The following is a 19,646-nucleotide window of genomic DNA, read 5'->3' as shown; positions in this document are numbered from 1 at the left end:
GCACCGCACTGCACCGCACCTGCTTCCAGTACGCCCACGCTTCCTCGCCTCAGCACCCTTTCCACGGGCCCCCGGGACCATTGCCCCTGCCCACAGAGGGGCTAACACCGAGCTGCATAACACCGTCCCCGGGAGGCCTAGTCAACGGCAGCGGTGGTGTCCATCATACAATCACCACAACCCGTGGGTGGCGTCACGAACTTTACCAATTCCACTAAACAACCACCCGAACCCCTGCGTGCATCGCCACTACCCCTTTCAGAGCGACGTGACCGCCGGATCCGCGAGAGGCTCGAGCCACCACCCGCAGTATACGAGCGGCTCGGCGGCCGCAGCCGAGGCCGCGGGGCGGTACATGTACACAGTGACTCCACAAGCAGAATAGTGAGTTCAGCTCTGGAGTATAATACAGGATGTATCTCCGTATCAGTAATGTAATGTATGTACACAGTGACTGCACCATCAGACTAGTGAGTGCAGCTCTGGAGTATAATACAGAATGCAAACCAGGATCAGTACAGGATAAGTAATGTAATGTATGTACACAGTGACTGCACCAGCAGAATAGTGAGTGCAGCTCTAGAGTATAATACAGGCTGTAACTTAGGATCCACAATGTAATGTATTTGCTTAGTGACTCCGCCAGTAGAATAGTGAGTGCAGCTTTGTACTATAATACAGAAGGTAACTCAGGATCAGTTCAGGATCAGTAATGTAATATATGTAAACAGTGATTGCACCAACAGAATAGTGAGTGCAGCTCTGGAGTATAATGCAGGATAAGTAATGTAATGCAGTGATGTTCAAAATGGAGAAACCTATTGTGGAGACACGGGGCTCAGTGGGTGCTCTCGTCCACTAAAACCCGCCACCTTAGAAAGACAGCGTGGCTCAGGGCTCATCCCAACTGAACGCCGGCCTCCTTAACCGTGGGCGTAACACTACTCAGACAACACAGGGTGAGGGAACCACAATAATTAGACTTTATTGGATCCCCAAACAATTAACGGCACATAACACATAACCAGCAAAACACAAATGTAACAGGCAACAGAGTCTCACCCTTCCGCTGGCTCACCAGGGATTTAGAATGTCTTTGCCTCAGAGCTTCCAGGGCCACTTACTCCAATCCAGCAGCACTCTGCTTTCGGCGGACACCCACCGAGGAAGGAATAATGCCAGATTTAGGAAGCTGTCTGAGGTCTGCAAAGTCTGTAGCAGGTGACTGAACTGTCCCAACCTGAGTGTCCTCCTTAGGTAGTCCTAGTATGATGTTACAATCTTGGCAGCCGGAGTCAAAATCCCTAGGCTGTGGATATGGTCTCCAACCGGAACCGGAGTCCCTAGATTGAAGCCATAAGATATCCTGATCCTCTAGTCAGCTCCTAAGAGCTTAGACTGGATCCATCAGCATCCATCAACAACCACCTGGTGGCTTAAAGAAATCCCTTTTATAGCCACAGCCTTCCACTTGGATACACTGCGTCCTCATCGATTGGTTGGACAAGATCGCCTCTCCCATTGGATGAATCTCAAGCTGCATGGACAATCTTCATCCAAATGATGTCTACAGAAAGACTGAGGGTATACATGTAGTCTGGAATGCACAGACTAGATAATGACTACTAAGGTAATCACATTAGCAATACACAACTACAATACAATGAATGCTCCGAAGGGTCTGGTCCCAAACAATAGTTAAGCAAACAGGAGTCACCACACAGTAGAACAATACGTCTGGCTGAATTTTAAGAAACTTTAACCCATGAGAGTCCATGTCGTCACACCTATTACTCTTTATACCACTCTGAAATATATATTAAATAATGCTTTCTCCATTATATTAGATGTGGCGGCTGTAGAGCTGACAATGTAATAACACTATTAGCTGCCATGGTTATAGTCACATCCAGTCATGTAGATGGGGATATGCTCAAGCTCCAGCAGGTTTATTGCTACCGGATTTCAATCACCAGGGCTAGTGATAGTTAACAAACCCATGCCTCGGCTTCAAGACGATTACCTGTCGGGTCGTGTATGAATAATGTCTAACATCAAAGAGCGGCTGGAATACATTTACATGAAATATTTACAGCAACCTTTCCTATGATTATTTTCTTCTCTTTGTGCCGATATTGTCAGTCTACGTGGGATCTCTTGGGATCATTGGATGTAGTGTTGTTGTTTTGTTGTATTACGTCTCCTAAATCCAGGCCAGATGAACCCCAATCCCCCGCTGATGAGACGTGCCCCCATCTATGACTATAAGGCTGTGAGTTAATGTCATGAGACCCTCGACCTGCCAGGACATCGCAGTCTGAACGCAGATTGTAAATATTGGACATATGAAATCGAACTTAATTGTAGGACAGACAATTTATGACTATGCAAAATGTCTCCTCCTGGCCCTAATTTGGAAAATATCCAATGTTTACATTGCAAAAAAAATTGATATTGTTCATCTACCCCAATATGAGAAATGTAAAGGAGGAAAAAGCTTTACTGTGAACTTTGTAAATGGGTGCAAGAACTTGTTTGATAGCAACGTGCTTCTAATGTGGCACATAAAGCTGGAATAGAAGTTATGTTATAAAAGTCATAAAATTCTGTTTGTAACGGTTTTTGTGGGGACTTGTAACAGATAAGTGTCACGATGACTATGGGATTGTGGGGAATCAGGGTTCCTAAACTGTCCCTCAAGGTAGGCGACCCTACGTTATCCCTAACCCAGGGATACTCCTGATGGTGGAGAGGCCTGAGTCTCCTTCCTGACCAGTCCTGATCTGATTCCCCCCTCGACCTTCCCCCCAGGGAGGGACGGAACAGTAGTTTGATGAAACCCACGGATAAAAGACAGAAAAGGGAAAACCAAAACTCTGTCACACAGCACACACACACAAAGGTTAAGCCAATAAGAGGAAAAACAAGAACAGAAAGGAAGCTTCAAAACAACAGGAGTAAACTCTACAACCACTCCAAGTAAAAAGTACCAATAAACACATCTTTCACCAGAGTCTGGGACACCACACCTCACAGACCAACATAGACAAACTATAGCTGGCATGGGTGGAAGGATTCAACCAGCAAAAATAGGAGGGGAGTAGATGTGATTGGCTTCCCCCCAACATGTGATAAAACGAGCAAGCAGACCAGCAGAGATTACGGTAACTCCTGCTAACCTGCCTATGAATCAGCAAAAAGCAGGTTGATGCCCGAGTCTACCTGTGTTGATCCCCGACACCATAGAAATCATCAGGCAGAGTGTCAGAATCTGCAATCTGAACAGAGTCCAATGCCGCCATGACAGTTATGGATTTTTGTGCAAAACTCCATGTAACAATAAGATTATCAGACATAAACATGTCTTCAACGGTTTCTTCAGCCTTGATCCTTCAAAATATTACCCCAAAATTCTTCTGTAACAGTGATGTGCAGTCAGCAGTGACCGATGTGTGCGCATCCGGCCACTTCTGTCTAGGGCCTCATGCACATGGCTATCCTGTTAAAAAAAAAGTTATACATTTTACTTATTTTTACATACTTTTTCTAATACTACTTAGGGCTAGTGTTAGAGCTAGAGTGCGTAAAAAAAAAAAAATGAATACCGTCAATAAAAAGTACATAGCAACATGCACATTTTTATTTTTAAAATTTAATGGCGGATTTCAAAAAAAAGAAAAAACCTGAAGGGTCAAAGTGCAAATCATCAATATTTTTTTTAAATTACATTACTTGTGTTTTGGGGATAAGGAGTTTCAATATTGGTGTGGTTTAAGGGGCTCGGGAAGGCTAACCTTCCAAAATACTTTCTTTGCCCTGTGCTCTGACAACCCTTACGACTCAATTGCCAGGTCATGTTTAGGATTCTGTCCGTATGAATATGACCTTAGTACAAGTGTGAACTGGGGGTAATAGGTTGTCCCCATAGGAAGAATCTGCACTAAAAATAAAAGGGGAAGTCGTGCCGCTCTTTTATCCGTCACGACGTCGTGTTTTTAGGATGTCCGTCAACCCCTTTAACAAGATGAAGCGTCCTACGTAGATCGGATGAGTAAACGCTGCACGGCGCGGAGTGAGCCGGTGCACCAGCCGCTCAGGGTCACACCTCGCACCCTCTACCACACTGACACTTCCACAGGTCTCTTCAGGCCAGGCTGTTTTTAATCTCTGGCAGGATGTGTCTGTTTTCGCCAGAGTTCCTGGGTGTGTCGGCTTTATTGGCACACTTTTGGCTAGGAATGTGTTTGCTCTTGTTCTTTTTAACCCCGTAAACCTCCGAGATGAAGATGCCTTCCTGTGTCTGCTGCGGAAACAGTCATGGAACACGAATCTCAGCTTTATAAAGGGCATTTCCTCCACAAATACCTGCCAAAAATTATACTAAGAAAAAACTAGAGGCTCCTGGGCGCCAAAAATCTGTAACAGGTCTCTACACATCATATGTGATTTATCATTCTGGGGTCTTCTATGAGCCAGGGGACACGGTGATCCTCTCCGGACATCCGTCTTCCTTACCAGACAGATTTATTCCTTGTTTGCGTGGTTGCACCCATGTATATTTATAAGTGTGAATGCTGAATTATTTCAAAGAAAAAATGCTTGGAAAATCTGGCCAAGGCCGAGGCCAGAACACAGAGACGTCTCCCTGATCCTCTCCTTTACACGGGTTTCTCCTTATACACCCATAGAATGAGCCATGGTCCATGTGTCTCAGATGACAAGGCCTAGGCCAGAACCCAGAGACTTCTCCCTGAATTGGGTTTTAGTGTTTGGCTGAATGTTACCTATGAGGGACAGGTGTAATGCGGGGCCCTATTTGTGACTACCCAGAGACTTCTCCCTAATCCGCTCTCTTACACAGGTCTCTTCTTATGCACCCATAGAATAGGCCATGTACCACCATGTGTCTCAGATGACCAGGCTGAGGCCAGAACCCAGAGACTTCTCCCTGCTCCACTCCCCTACACGGGTCTCTTCTTATGCACCCATAGAATGGGCCATGTACCATGTGTCTCAGATGACAAGGCCTAGGCCAGAACCCAGAGACTTCTCCCTGAATTGCTCCCTTACACGAGTCTCTCCTTATACACCCATAAAATAGGCCATGGACCATGTGTCTCAGATGACAATGTGCCGCCCCGTGCTCGAACCTTCAGTAGGTGGCTCGAGGGTCTCCGGACCCGGGGGTCTCGCGGTCACTTCAACGGAAAGGGGGGTTGTGGTTTGGGGATGTAGGTGTACAGCCGGAGCTGTGTTAAGTTCGTGACGCCACCCACGGGATGTGGTGCAGGTGGACACCACCGCTGCAGTTACGGGGCACCCGGGGGGATGTTTGGCAACAAGTTGTTAACCCCTCCGTGGGCAGGGATGGTGACTCCGGGACCCGTTGGGGGTGTTTGGCGGTGCAGGGCGATGGGCGACCGGAGGGTGTCGATGTACTCACTATTAGTAAACACACGAGTCTCTGGTAAACCAAGGTGATGGTGGTTGGTGCCCGCAGCCGGCTGCAGTCTGGTCCCCCACCCGGCTGGTGGTCTCTGTCTTTCTCCTGCACCTGTGTAAGATGGTGGACTGCCTGTGCTTGCAACTTCAGGAGTCCGCTCCCGGCTATTGGTCGCCTAAGGAGCCCTTTGCCCACAGACGCTGGCCCGTGGGATCTCTGAGCCGTGGCGGTGGCCGTTTATCCCCCTCGTTGGGCTGTTGCCTTCAGTCGGGACTTTGGGTGGGACAGGACCTCTAGTCCTGGCCGCAATCAGTTAATTAGCTAGCCCCCAGTAGCTTCTGGACCTAGCTTCAGGGTCTGAGTACCCCCTTTGTGCTCCGGTTTCCAAGTCGGATCCCCGGGTCGGTACCGGCGGGCTACAAACCTGTCCCAGTCCAGCTCGGTTCCACCGAGCCGTCTTCCCTGCTCCTGCAGACGGAGACCGCCGTCTGCCTCCTAGGCAAAAGTACCAGGGCTCCTACCCCGGCACCTGCTCAAATTGGGTTCTCTCCTCTGCTGGAGCTGCACACGGCTCCAGCCCACACACCTCTCCAACTTGAACTCTAGACATGTTGTGTTTACTTTCCCGCCTCAGGCTGTCTGAGACTCCTAGGTGGGTGTCTTCCATCTGCCTGGTTCCACCCCCTGGTGTGTCCATCAAGCCCTGAGGGGGTGACTAGGGTTTTAGTGTTTGGCTGAATGTTACCTATGAGGGACAGGTGTAATGCGGGGCCCTATTTTTGACTACCTGGCCCGGCCAGGGCGTCACAACAAGGCCGAGGCCAGAACCCAGAGACTTCTCCCTAATCCGCTCTCTTACACACGTCTCTTCTTATGCACCCATAGAATAGGCCATGTACCATGTGTCTCAGATGACCAGGCCGAGGTCAGAACCCAGAGACTTCTCCCTGACCCGCTCCCTTACACTGGTCTCTCCTTATACAACCATAGAATGGGCCATGGACCTTGGGTCTCAGTTGACCAGCCGAGGCCAGAACCCAGAGACCTCTCCCTGCTCCACTCCTTACACAGGTCCCTCCTTATACACCCATAGAATGGGCCGTGGACTATGTGTCTGAGAAGACCAGGCCGAGGCCAGAACTCAAAGACCTCTCCCTGCTCCGCTCTCCTTATACACCCATAGAATAGGTCATGGCATCATGTGGATCGGGACAGAAAGAAGCCCCCGAGTACCAGCAAACTGTATCTTCATAAAATTATCCTTATATTGGAGTCTGTGGATTAAAAATACAGGTCAAGGCAAAAATGATCAATGGATAAAAATATTAGTAGCACATGCAGTAAATGTTAACATACGCGTTTCGGACATGGACCTTAATCATTGTGTGTTGGTCCTTGGATGGCTTTTTTTTTTATCTGAGACAAGCTATTATTTATTATAAAACCTATACACTGGTGCAATAACGCAGCCGGACTCTGACTTCTACTACCCGTGGTTCGGGCAACATGACTGAGCTGTCCGGTTTCTTTTACAGTTTATATTCATCTACTTGTAAAACATGGCCGCCATTTCAGCTTCCACAGGGTGGGAAGGGGCAGCAACCACCATATTAGCAAACACCTCCAATTAGAAATGTAGTATAGTTCTCCTGATATAGCCATGTCTCTTACCTCATGTGCAGGGCATGTTAGCTTAGGTATCCATGGTTACGTCATATAATGATGGTTAGTTAGTCAGTTAGTTGCTCGTGGATGTAACCATGGATACCTAACCTGTAATGCCCTGCACATGAGGTAAGAGACATGACTATATCAGGAGAATTATACTACATTCCTAATTGGAGGTAATTGCTAATATTGTTATTATTACACCTACTACATATTGGGATAGGATCTTGAAGATAATCCTTTAAGTGTCTCTATAGTTCCAGAAAATAAACCCTTTATGTCGTGTAGTTGTATTTATCCCTTGCATAGATTTGATAGGGACGTAGTATCTCTATGGTGGACCCAACAAATTTCCGGATTGCAGTTTGTTTGCTGATGGCGTATGGGATAAGCTATATATTTCATTGGAGACAACTTTGCTCAGGCGTAAAGAACAGCTCCATTCATGTGAAAGAATGCCGCCCCTCCTCCACCATTCTCCAAGGTGGATATGTAAGAGAATATGTCGTTTTTTGGGGTCAAAGTGCAGTTGTATGAGATTTACATGACATTTTATGATGTAGAGAATTGCGGAAGGATGAGGTAAGACTACGAGCTTCAGATTTATGTATACAATGATGGCTGTCAAAAGCCGCGCACGTGGCTAATCTGGGATTCTTCATACGGGGACTGGAATACCTAGAGAATTCAGATGCAGATGTTGTCCTCTGACAGGAGATTCTTCCATGTGCCGGGTTGTATGTTTTACTCTGAAACACTGGGGGATTCAAAGAAAATAGACTTTAGACAGTCGGCAGGGGACTATGTGTCTTGGATGTGTGGCGCCCCTGACCTGGTCAGGCACCACTGAGTACTGCACCCATGCTGGGGACAGTACAAACAGGTAATCCAGAAGGCTGACCGAGGTGTGACTACACAGGCGCATAGTGATCAGGTCTCACACATGTACCTTTGGGAGGACCCCTGGGGATCCCAGGAGGGGGTAAAAGCCTTCACCTCCACTTGAGGAGTGGAGGGGGCGAAGCCTCCATCTCCACTCAAGGGGTGTGGTGGAGAGCCTGGTTGCTAGGTGACGTAGGCAGGCACAAAGGGAAAAGAGAAGGAGGAGTAAACAGTCTGAAGCAGAGTGTGGAGGAGTGAGGAGCATGGAAGTGGAGCTCAGACAGGAGCAGCAGTGCAGGTCCCATGAGTGAGCCAGTTTAGTGTGCAGCTCAGGAAGAGCAGAAGCAGACCCTGGAGCTGTTGCAGTCTAACAGCGTCCGCGCAGTGACTACCGACGGGGGAGAACGGTCACCTGGTAGAGCTGCCCGAACACCACACACAGCTGGAGAGAGAGCAGTGTAGTGGAAAGTAAGGAGACTGTCAGGGAGTACCAGGCCCAAACGGGCGGCAGATCCCGGTGCGGGGATAGATCCACCTTTCCTTGCTAAACCTGCCGGTGTGGGGCCCTTAAAGCCCACGCCACAACACCCCAAAAGCCGCAGCCACGTAGCCACAGTTAGGGCCCATAGTTCACAGGAGGCAAGCAGCTGGAGTGATCTGGTCCAGGCGACAAGCAAACGGCAAACAAACGAGGGGAGCAGTTACTTCCCTGGGTGACCCCCATAGGGACTAAAAGTCGGGGTTACCACAAACCACAGAAGGGCTAAGGAAGGCGAGTCGGTAGCCACCCTCATCAGTCAGCCTGAAGGATACCTGGTTCCAGCCTGGTTCATCCCAGCTACGCCCGGGTTACTCACTCTGCCACCTTCTGTGAGTAAAACCCCTGAAAGACCTTCTGCTTGTGTGGAGTTATTCTGCGCCTTGTGGTTCTACACATCTACACAGGGCCCTGGGGCTTGCCTCACTCTCAGGAGGCTATTACAACTGACTGCACCCACCATCAGCCCCAGGCGTCCCTCAATCTGCAGTGGCGGTCCCCACTGACCGCAATTCTGAGAGTGGCGTCACGACAATCCTAGATAGAAGATTTCCTACCTGTGACAAGATCCAGCTGCGTGGAGTCCCTGAAGGTAATGCACCGACACAACACTGGAGGGGCTTCACAGATGACTTGTCCAAGGCCAGATCCTGCTCTCGTAGACTCACCAGTCTCTCCTTATACACAGGGAGGAACCTGTCAATCATGGTGATGGGGCTGGGATCATGGAGCCTGCTGGATCTTCTCTCAGTGCAGATGGGTATTTATTAGGCTTGGACTACATAACAATGTAGTAGTGTAGTCACTTCTAATGATTGTCTTACGTGGTTGCATTGTGGTGCATAACTGCAGATGTAGCTGATGCCAAAATAAACATTCTGGATTTTTGACACAAGATGCAAAAGCCTTTTTCCATCACAGCCCACAATGTAAATCACTTTTGACCCATCTATGATTTGGGTTGTTTTTCTAGTGCCATATTGCAATTAGAAGATAGTTCACGACACCAAAGCATTGACTTTTTGGTGGAGTGAGTTGAAAATCACTATATAGTCCTAGTGTCACTTCCTCACCAGAGTCCGCTCCTGCGAACTTCTTTTGCCTTGGTCACCAGGCGCCCCCGTATTCCCGCCATTGACTGTGCTGGTGATAGGAGAGGAGTCAGTGCCAGTGGCTCTGGTGGGCGCAGGCCTCGCTCATCCACTTAGGCTAGGTTCACACTTCCATTGTTTTGCTTCAGTCACAATCCGTCGCATTGAGGAATTACGGTATCCTGCAAAATATTTTGCAGGAATCAAGTTTTTCCCCATAGACTTCTATTAGCGACGGATTGTGACTGATGATGCTGCGTTGCATCCGCTGCGTCGTGGTCAGTCGTTTTTTGACTGACCGCCGGGCGGGAGCAACGCAGCATGTAACGTTTTTTGAGCAGCGTGATCCATAGAATTTTGCTGCGCATGCGCTCTCTGGCTCCCTGCACCCGTAACTAGGATACACATCGGGTTACTAAGCAATGCACTTTGGTTAGTTACCCGATATTTACACTGGTTACGTGTGCAGGGAGCCAGCGCTGAGCGGTGTATGCTGGTAACCAAGATAAATATCGGGTAACCAAGCAAAAAGTGCTTTGCTTTTACCCGATATTTACCCTGGCTGTGCACGGAGCCAGACACTTCACCGCTCAGCTCCGCCCCCCTCCTGCACTCAGCATGTATATACACACACACACACACACACACACACACACTCTTACACACACACAGACACTCACTTATCCTGCAGTCCCCACAGCACTGACGTCCTCAGTGCCACTGCCCCGCTCGGCTCCACCCACCCCGAACTCTGCCCCCTCACGCTTCGCTCCCCGCACACAATGGAGTCCGACAAAGAATTCTGTTCTTTGTCATCCGTTGTACAGCGCAACAGTCACATGCGTCAAGCGACGCATGTGACTGATACAAAACAACGGAAATGTGAACCTAGCCTAAGGCTACTTTCACACTTCAGTCGTTTCAAATCTATCAGGTCCATCGTTGCGACTGAAGGATGGATCCGTCATTTTTTAGCTGTAAATGGATGCAACAGTTGAGTTATTTCACATGATTCCGTTCACTGGAATCCTGTGAAAAAACTGATCCGTCGCGTCCGTTACATCCATTGTGCGTTTATTTACGACGGATCCATCATGATCCCTTTGTTTTTGGGACAGCCCAATGGGAGTGCCAGACATGCTGGGCATGCTCAGTAGAGCATGATGGAATCCAGCACTGGATTCCGTCGTATGATGGATTACGGCGAAATCCTGCACCATAGACAACCATTATACCTCTTGATAGATTGAGACGGAATCCTGCGCATTAACATTTTTTGGAGCATCAAAATAAATGCACAGTGTAAGTTCCTTCCGCCCGACGGTCAGTTATTCCACGACTGATCCATCGCATGGCGGATGCAACGCAGGGCCATCAGTCGCAATCCGTCGTTAATACAAGTCTATGTGGAAAAAACTGAATCCTGCAAAATATTTTCTCAAGGCTACGGATTGTGACTGATGGAATAAAACTGAAGTGTGAAAGTAGCCTAAGCTGGGTTTCCTTGGGACCTGTAGTACCACTGGCTGACTGTAGGTGGCGTGTGTCTTCCAGCTGACATAACCACCATTCAACTACAGCCAATGAGAAGACACCACACCCTTTTAATTTCCCCTCTTGTCTGTTGGTCACTGCCAGAGATAGTTTTGTATTCCTGCTAGTGTCTGGTTCATGTTCTGACTATTGATCCCTGTGTTTTGACCTCAGCCTGCTCATTAACTTCTCTCCTGCCTGCCATTTTTGTACCTCGCTGCTGTCTCCAGTTTGACCTCTGCCTGATTTCCTGACTACACTCCTGCCTGCTGACTTTGTCCCTTTTTGCATCTCATGGTTTGGATTCTGCCTGACGACCACTCTTTCCTGGATTGCAGCCTTCCATATAGGCAGCGATCTCCTGGACCTTGTGTAATTCCAAATCCCTGTACAGGGGTTAAAGGGTTTCAAGGTTCTTGAGATCCTGCCGACTTGGTGGCTAGCCCTAGTCTGTCCGTGACAGTCATCCTGAGTCTGTGGTTCGGGGCAGATTTTACACCTAGTTTAAGAAGGGCGATCCATTACTGACAGATTCTCCTTAACATAATTGGTTCAAGCCACAACAGACATACAGTACTTACCAAGATTTAAAATGAAAAATTTGGAAAATTTAAGCCTTGCCCCAAGAATGACAATTTTTTTTCAACATGGTTTTGCAAAGTCCTGTTCCTTTTGTCCCAGCAAAAAAGGTACTATTGTCATGTAAGCAAAAAGACTTGTCAGGTCCTACAGCGTGACAATAAAAGTTGTCCCTCCGTCTCAGCTCTTTAGATGATAAGCTTACCGTAGTTTAGTCCTATATTGTATACAACTGCAAAGTTTCTGGGTTACCGTCCAATGTAATGCACTGTTGCTTTGTAGTGCTGGGGTCCTGGGTCCACAAAGGACAACATCTGCAAGGAGTTTGTGTTCTCCAAGTGTTTGTGTAGGTTTCCGCTGGGTTCTCCAGTTTCTTCCCACACTCCAATAACATACTGATAGGGAATTTAGATTGTGAGCCCCAATGGGAACAGTGATGATGATATCTGTAAAGCTCTGGAATGTGATGGCGCTATATCGGCAAGCAAAATAAATAGAGGTGGCCCTTCACCTGATGACATTATATTTCTGCTCATTAACCATCTCCCAAGGCCTCTTCATGGTTAGTGGTTCTGTGATACAGATTTATGGTGGACCATTGTGCTGGCATCTTGTGGGATGGTTAATTCCCCCCCAAAACATTCCAAAGGTTTACTTTTACAATTTTTGTAATTTTCTGTTTGTTTTTATTTCCAGATAATCCAAGTTTTGTCCCGGATTCAGAAGGTGACCTTTTCTTTCTCCTGGACAGTTCAGGAAGCGTCACCTACGATGAGTTTTCCAAAATCAAAAAGTTCATTGGGGATCTTCTCCAACCTTTTAAGTTTGGTCCACAGGACGTTCAAGCTAGTGTTGTTCAGATCAGCACCGACCCTACACTGGAATTTCCCTTGAACCAATACAGTTCCAGTAAAGATGTCCAAAATGCCATCCAGAAAATGACACAACGCCAAGGGGACACAAATACAGGCAAAGCTATTGATTTTGTAAAGAAGAACCTTTATGTAGAAGACTTTGGCTCTAGAAGGGACGTCCCAAAAGTTCTGGTGTGGGTGACAGATGGATTGTCCACTGATGACATCTCTTGGCCTATGAAGCTCCTCAAGGACATGGGCGTCTCAGTATTTATTATTTCCACAACCGGTAGAGGAAATTTCCAGGAATTATCTGCTGCAGCCAGTGAACCAAATGAGAAATTCCTAAAGTTTGTGGATAAGGATGATCTAGGCATCATTACAAAGGAACTGAGGGACTCAATTATTGGTAGGTGGATCCACCGCATATAGTGTATGAAACACTAGGGTGTCTTAAGTTTCTCTCAACTGGTGATATCAGTGGTTGGACCCCCGTAGATCAAGAAGTTATCCCTTTAAAATGGCCAATCCTTTTTTCTCATAGGAGAAAAGTTGCCATCCGAAATATCACAGCTGTCCACTTCCCCATTGAGAACACGTGAACACTTGGCTGAGGTGATCATGCATGTGTATGAAGGAGCTGAGAGTTGCTGTGTGATCTGGTGTATATATATAGACCTGAGTAACACGCCTGTGGTTACAAGTAACTTATCAGATTTAAGTAACGCTGGCTGGAGCTGAGATGTCTATGACACAGCAAGATCTAAATCCAGCTAAACACCGTCACTTCTGAGTCACAGCAACCAGGGAAAGTCATAGTCCGGTCTCACCTCTGTCTAAAACAGTGAATTTTTTTACCATCAGTGGCTGAGTGTTATGTCACCGCCGGAGTCTGCTCCAGCGACTTCTGCTCCGATCGCCAGGCGACGCCGTGTTCCTGCCGTGGATGGTGCTGGTGATGGGAGAGGAATCGATGCCAGCGGCATGGGTGGCCGCGGGCTCCGATCATTCACTGGGCTGGGTTAGCTTGGGATCTGCAGTGCCGCTGGATGACTGTGGGTGGCGTGTGTCTTCCAGCTGAAGTTGCCAGCGTTCGGCTACGGCCAATGGGAAGACACCATACCCTTCTTATTCCCCCTCCTGTCACATGACCACTGCCAGAGATAGTTCTGATTTTCCTGGCTCCTGTTACGTCCTATTCTGTTTGGTGATTCCTGTGTGTTGACTTCTGCGTGTTTTCTGACTACCCTCCTGCCTACTGTTTTTGTACCTCGCTGCCCGATCCGGATTTGACCTCTGCTACGTTTGCTGACTACATCACTGCCTGACGATTATGTCCCTGTTCTGCTATTCCTGGTTTGACCCTGCCTGACGACTACTCTCATCGGACTGCAGCCTTCCACAGGTAGTGATCTCCAGGGCCCTGTGTAATTCCAAATCCCTGTATAGGGGTTAAAGGGTTTCAGGGTTCTGGGGGTCCTGCTTGGTGAGTGGCTTCCCTCTAGCCTCCCCTTTACAGCCCATCTGCGTCTGTGGATCCAGGCACGCATTACACTGAGAAGCTAATGCAAAAGTGACAACCAATATATTATAACTTTCTGTGGCTATTAAAAGGGGGTCCGAAATCCAAAATAATTTTCCTCTTAAATCCCAATCTATTTAGTGCTAAAATCTAAACTAATTTTCTAATATATTAGAATTAATATTCCCTCTCTTTCCCTAAGTACACTATTTAACTGCTGTTCTATATTTTTTCTACTTCCTTTTTGATTATGCTTCATTTGAGAATCCCAGTGCATGATGGGATACTCAAACAAAGCATCATCAGGAAGCAGAGGTTGCAGTCACTGTCAAAGACTGTGCCTCCTCTCTAAACCGAAGCATCATCAGTGATGCTCGTTTCAGGGGCTGGGCTACTCCCTGTGTGGTGTGCACAATGACAGTGCACTTGGTGTTGCTGGCTCAGATCAGTAGTAATGAGCTAGTAACAGACTTCTGAGAGAATACCCTGCGTTCAGAGACCAGTTACGTCACTTGTGGGGGCAGCTCTGGTCTCTGCACACCGAGTATTTTCCCATAACTCTGTTGCCAGCTCATTACTACTAATCTGAGTTGGCATCAGAGAGTGCGCTGTCATTGTGCGCATCGCACAGTGTAAAATGACTAGCCCAGCCCTTGAAATGAGCATCACTGATGACGTTTTGTTTCAGGGCGAGGGCAGGAGTTGTTGCAGTGACCACAGCCTCTGCCCCTGATGACGCTTTGTTAGAACATCCCAGCATGCACTGGGATTCTCAATTAAAGTGACAACAAAAAGGAAGTGAAAAAGAAAAAGGAAAAGCAATTAGATTGTGTAGTCAAGGAAGGAGAGGGAATTTTACATTCAAGTATATTAAAAAATAGTTTAAATTATGGCACCAAAGGGATTTAGGAATAAAATTACTTTGGGTAACCCCTTTAATTAACGACAAATACTGGTTTTTCAATGATTTAACAAAAAAAAAGCAAAACTATCTGAGGCGAATTTCACAATGTCATATTTTACTCATCTAGGAAATGTCTCACAGTGAAAGTCTCAAAAATAAAAGTAAAAAAATCTACCAAAGAATTGCCATATTTGATCATCCTGCCACACATAAAATAAAAAATTACCAAAAAAGTAATTAGTACCAATAAAAAAATTAAAAAAAAATACACAAACAAGCCCTTATGTAACTCCGGAAAAATAAAAAAAGATATTGATCTCAGCATTTGAAGAAAAAAAAATAATTAAAAAAAGTTATTTTCTTGGGTAAAAATAGTACAGTATTAAAAAAAAAAATGAAAAATGTAATCATATTGGTTATATATTCATTTATCAAGCATTGTGAATACCCAAAGCAGATACAGTAACAGGCAAAAATTAAGCCCTTCCAAAACTGACAAAAAAAGTTAAAAAATGGTGATCAAATTTTTTTTTTATTAAACTTATAAAAAAAAGTATCTGAAAAAAACCTCTCTCATATATCGACCTGCAGAAAATTAAATAGCGTGTCAATTGTACTGAATGGTTTACAGTGTTTAAAAAAAGATGCAAAATTGCTTTTGTTTTTGTGTATTCAAGCTCCGAAAAAGTGTAATAAAAAGTAATCAAAAACTTTATGTACCCAAAAATGGAGACTATGAGAACTACATCTCATCACACAAATAAAATAAGCCATAATACACCTACGTCAATGGAATATTTATTATGCCAAAAGTGAAAAAATGTAAATACAATTATATACCATAATTGCGCTGAACAACAGAATAAAAGTAATACTTTATTTATTAAAAGAGTTATTAAAAAAATAGGTATTACATTGTATATACTCTGAAATAGTTTCACTGACAAATACAACTCACCTCGCAAAAAAAAAGGCATCATAGAGCTAGGTAAAAAAAAAATTAAAAATATGGCTCAAAGGCAATGAGACGTGATAATGGAAAAACAAAGCAAATGTCTAAACATAAAGGTCATATTAAGTTTGGTTAATAACAAGATTTTTTTTTTAGAGGGAAATATGACAAAAGACAAAATATTGAAATAGTATTATTTCAATATTTAATGTTGTTATAAATAATAAAATATCAAATATAATAATACTAATAATAAGAACAAAATCTTAAATATTAACGTATTATTATATATCAATCTGAAATATTGGACTAATTAACAATAATTATTCCAATATTTAAAATTGAAATGTATTATTATTAATGATAAAATATTGAAATAACACTTGTCTTTTGTTCTATATAATAACAAGTATTATTTCAATATTTATTATTTTGTTCTATTATTATTATATAGAACAAAATAATAAATATTGAAATAATACTTATTGTTATTATATTTTAGATTGATATATGTAATAATACTACTAATAATAATAAATATCTTTTCAATATTTATTATTATTAGTATTATTATTTATGTATTTAATTAGCTATAAATAACAGACTATTAACAATAATTATAACTATTATTATTGTTATTATTATTAAATATAACAAAAGATGCAATATTGAAAACTATTTATTATTATATTATTATTATTAATAATAACTATATCAACATATTAAATATTTAAATAACTATTAGGAATAATTATTGTTGCAATATTTAATATTTTGATATATTTAATAATTTTATAAATAATTTATTAATAAGTTGTGTTAATATCAAAATATTAAATATAATTATTATTAAGAATAATAACTATTACAAAATATTTGAAAATGTAATAATAATGATTTCATTACTATTATTAGTCAATAAAATTAAATTTTGAAATAATAATAATATTATTATTATTTAGCAGGTTTTTTCTTTTTAAGAATATGTCATTATATTAAGCCTTGTCAAATAAATGTATTTATATGAAATATAAAAGAAAAGATGTAAGTACTTAATTTTTTTCTTTGTAAATGGGTGTTGTATTTTTAAACCCACTTTTCTGGTGTATAAAGTTCTGCACAGGATCACAGAAAGAAATCTGGAAGAATGTTAGAGAAACAGAATATTGAATTATAACAAGATTCAATGCTGCCATCTAGTGTTCATTTTTAAGTACTGCAGTCCTAAAGTAACAACATGTAAAAAATAAACATTTGTTGTTATTTATTTATTACATTTTTTAAATTGATTTTATTTATATACTTTATATGTTTTTATAATTTGTTCTCAACACCTACAGAACTGATTAAAGCAAAAAGACTTCACGCACTGAATATAACAACAACAAGCTTTCTGCTGACGTGGCCCAAGTTACTATCCAAAGAGATCGGCCATTATGTTTTGAAATACGCACCAGTCGCTGATCCAAAGAAGATACAGCACACTCTGCATGGGGATCAAACAAGTTTAGAGATTACAGGTTTAACTGCAAATACCACTTATGAGGTCACACTGTACCCAGAGTCCAATATTGAGTATTTGCAGCCTCAAACGATAAAAGTCTCTACTCTTCAAGGTAAAATTATTGTGGTAAGGAATTGAAAGTAAACAACATAATGTAATATTGGGTGTGATAATTACATATATAGTTTATATGGTTGAAGACATCAGTCCTTCAAATCACAACCCCCTCCCTTTCCTGCAACCCCCCCCCAAAAAAAAAACAAATTGTGTACTTACCATTTTACTCCATTTTTATTTTTTATTCCTCGTTTTTATTACAAGGGGTTAAGGTATAAGCCTGTCTGTTGATTCTACACTATAAACCCCCAGCAAAGTAATAATTAAAAGTATTAAAATCTAAGAGGGCCCAATACTGACCCCTGGGGTATCTCATTAGTATCTGTAAAACAATTGGAGTGTGTTCCAATAATAACCCCCTTTATTGACACCCATTGAATACATAACAGGACAGGGGGTGGAAAATGTTCTTTCTTTTGGGCTAATTGCTTTGATTAATAGAGGTGATGAGCAGGGGGCACCTGGGCCTTTTGTTGAGATTACCCCTGTGAGCTATTCATTTAGCAGAAAACATTGGATTTTCCACATCCATAATCAAAACTTTTTCTTACTTTAGAGGCGAAAGAAGAAAGAAATCTAGAGGCCCTGAATATAACAACTACAGACTTTGTGTTGACTTGGACGAGGCTATTTGGGGATACGGGGATGTATGTCATAGAGTATTCACCTCTGTCTGACCCAAAAAGCAAGTTACAGAAAACGACGTCGGTGGAGGAGACTAGTGTGGTCCTTAGTGCTTTAACCCCAAATACCACCTACCAGGTCACCCTCATACCTGACTCCAATGACCCCAATATCCAGCCTGAAACAATCGAAGTGTCCACAATCCCAGGTATGCCTTATACACCACTGTTACTATTACTGTTATATATGAATGTGTATTCCATACAGTGCTAATAGCGGCAGTGTTACACAGCTTGCGTCCAAGTATAACTGCTTGATAGTAGCTAGCTCTGATTAGCGGCATAACTAGAGTCCCATGAGCCTCGATGCAAAATTTGAATCTGGACCCCACCTGCACAAGGTCAGATGTGTAGGCCCTTGCAGCATTTTAGATCCTATAAAGACATATGTGTTCATTCCCTATATAATACTGTCCACTGTCCTGTCCAATTCCTGTACCCCTGTCCCTCATCATGGGCCCCTTCTTGTAATTATGTCCCCAATGATGAGCCCCTTCCTTTAATAGTGTCTTCTGTCCTGCTCCCTTCCTGTAATAATATTTTCTTTCATGGGCCACTTCCCATAATAATGTCCCCCATCCTGAGACCCTTGCTGTAATAATGTTCCTCATCCTGGCCCCTTCTTGTACAGATGTCCCCAATCATAGGCACCTTGTTGTAATAATGTCCCCCATCCTGGCTCGTATCCTATAACATATGTCCCTCATCCTGGGCAATCTATAATACTGTCACCATCCTGACCTGCATACTGTAAGTAATGTCCCCCATCCTGGGCCCCTTCCTATAATAATGTCCACATCCTGTCATAATGTCCCCCATCCTGGGCCCCTTCCTATAATAATGTCCCTCATCCTGAGCCCTTTCCTATAATAATTTCCTCATCCTGTCATAATGTCCCCCATCCTGGACTCCTTCCTATAATAATGTCCTCATCCTGTCATAATGTCCCCCATCCTGGGCCCCTTCCTATAATAATGTCCCCATCCTGTCATAATGTCCCCCATCCTGGGCCCCTTCCTATAATAATGTCCTCATCCTGTCATAATGTCCCCCATCCTGGACTCCTTCCTATAATAATGTCCTCATCCTGTCATAATGTCCCCCATCCTGGGCCCCTTCCTATAATAATGTCCCCATCCTGTCATAATGTTCCCCATCCTGGGCCCCTTCCTATAATAATGTCCTCATCCTGTCACAATGTCCCCCATCCCAGGTCATCTCCTATAATAATGTCCTCATCCTGTCATAATGTTCCCCATTCTGGGACGCATCCTATAATAATGTCCCCATCCTGTCATAATGTCCTCCATCCTGGGCCCCTTCCTATAATAATGTCCCCCATCCTGGGCCCCTTCCTATAATAATGTCCCCATCCT

The 19,646-nt window shown here is 43.9% G+C and overlaps 1 protein-coding gene across 1 annotated transcript in view; it reads left to right on the top strand.

Moving 5' to 3' along the window:
• The window catches only part of VWA1 (von Willebrand factor A domain containing 1), a 119,757-nt gene that overhangs the window by 58,729 nt on the left and 41,382 nt on the right, over positions 1-19,646 (top strand). The window contains exons 2-4 of the mRNA XM_075328948.1: positions 12,431-12,997; positions 17,307-17,582; positions 18,144-18,419. Coding sequence (XP_075185063.1) covers positions 12,431-12,997; positions 17,307-17,582; positions 18,144-18,419 — 1,119 coding nt within the window. The remainder of the gene's footprint in view (positions 1-12,430; positions 12,998-17,306; positions 17,583-18,143; positions 18,420-19,646) is intronic.

Source organism: Anomaloglossus baeobatrachus, chromosome 11 (assembly GCF_048569485.1).
Source record: "Anomaloglossus baeobatrachus isolate aAnoBae1 chromosome 11, aAnoBae1.hap1, whole genome shotgun sequence".
Classification (NCBI taxonomy): Eukaryota; Metazoa; Chordata; class Amphibia; order Anura; family Aromobatidae; genus Anomaloglossus; species Anomaloglossus baeobatrachus.
The sequence above is the reverse complement of the archived record's forward strand: the minus strand, read 5'-3'. Positions and strand labels throughout refer to the sequence as shown.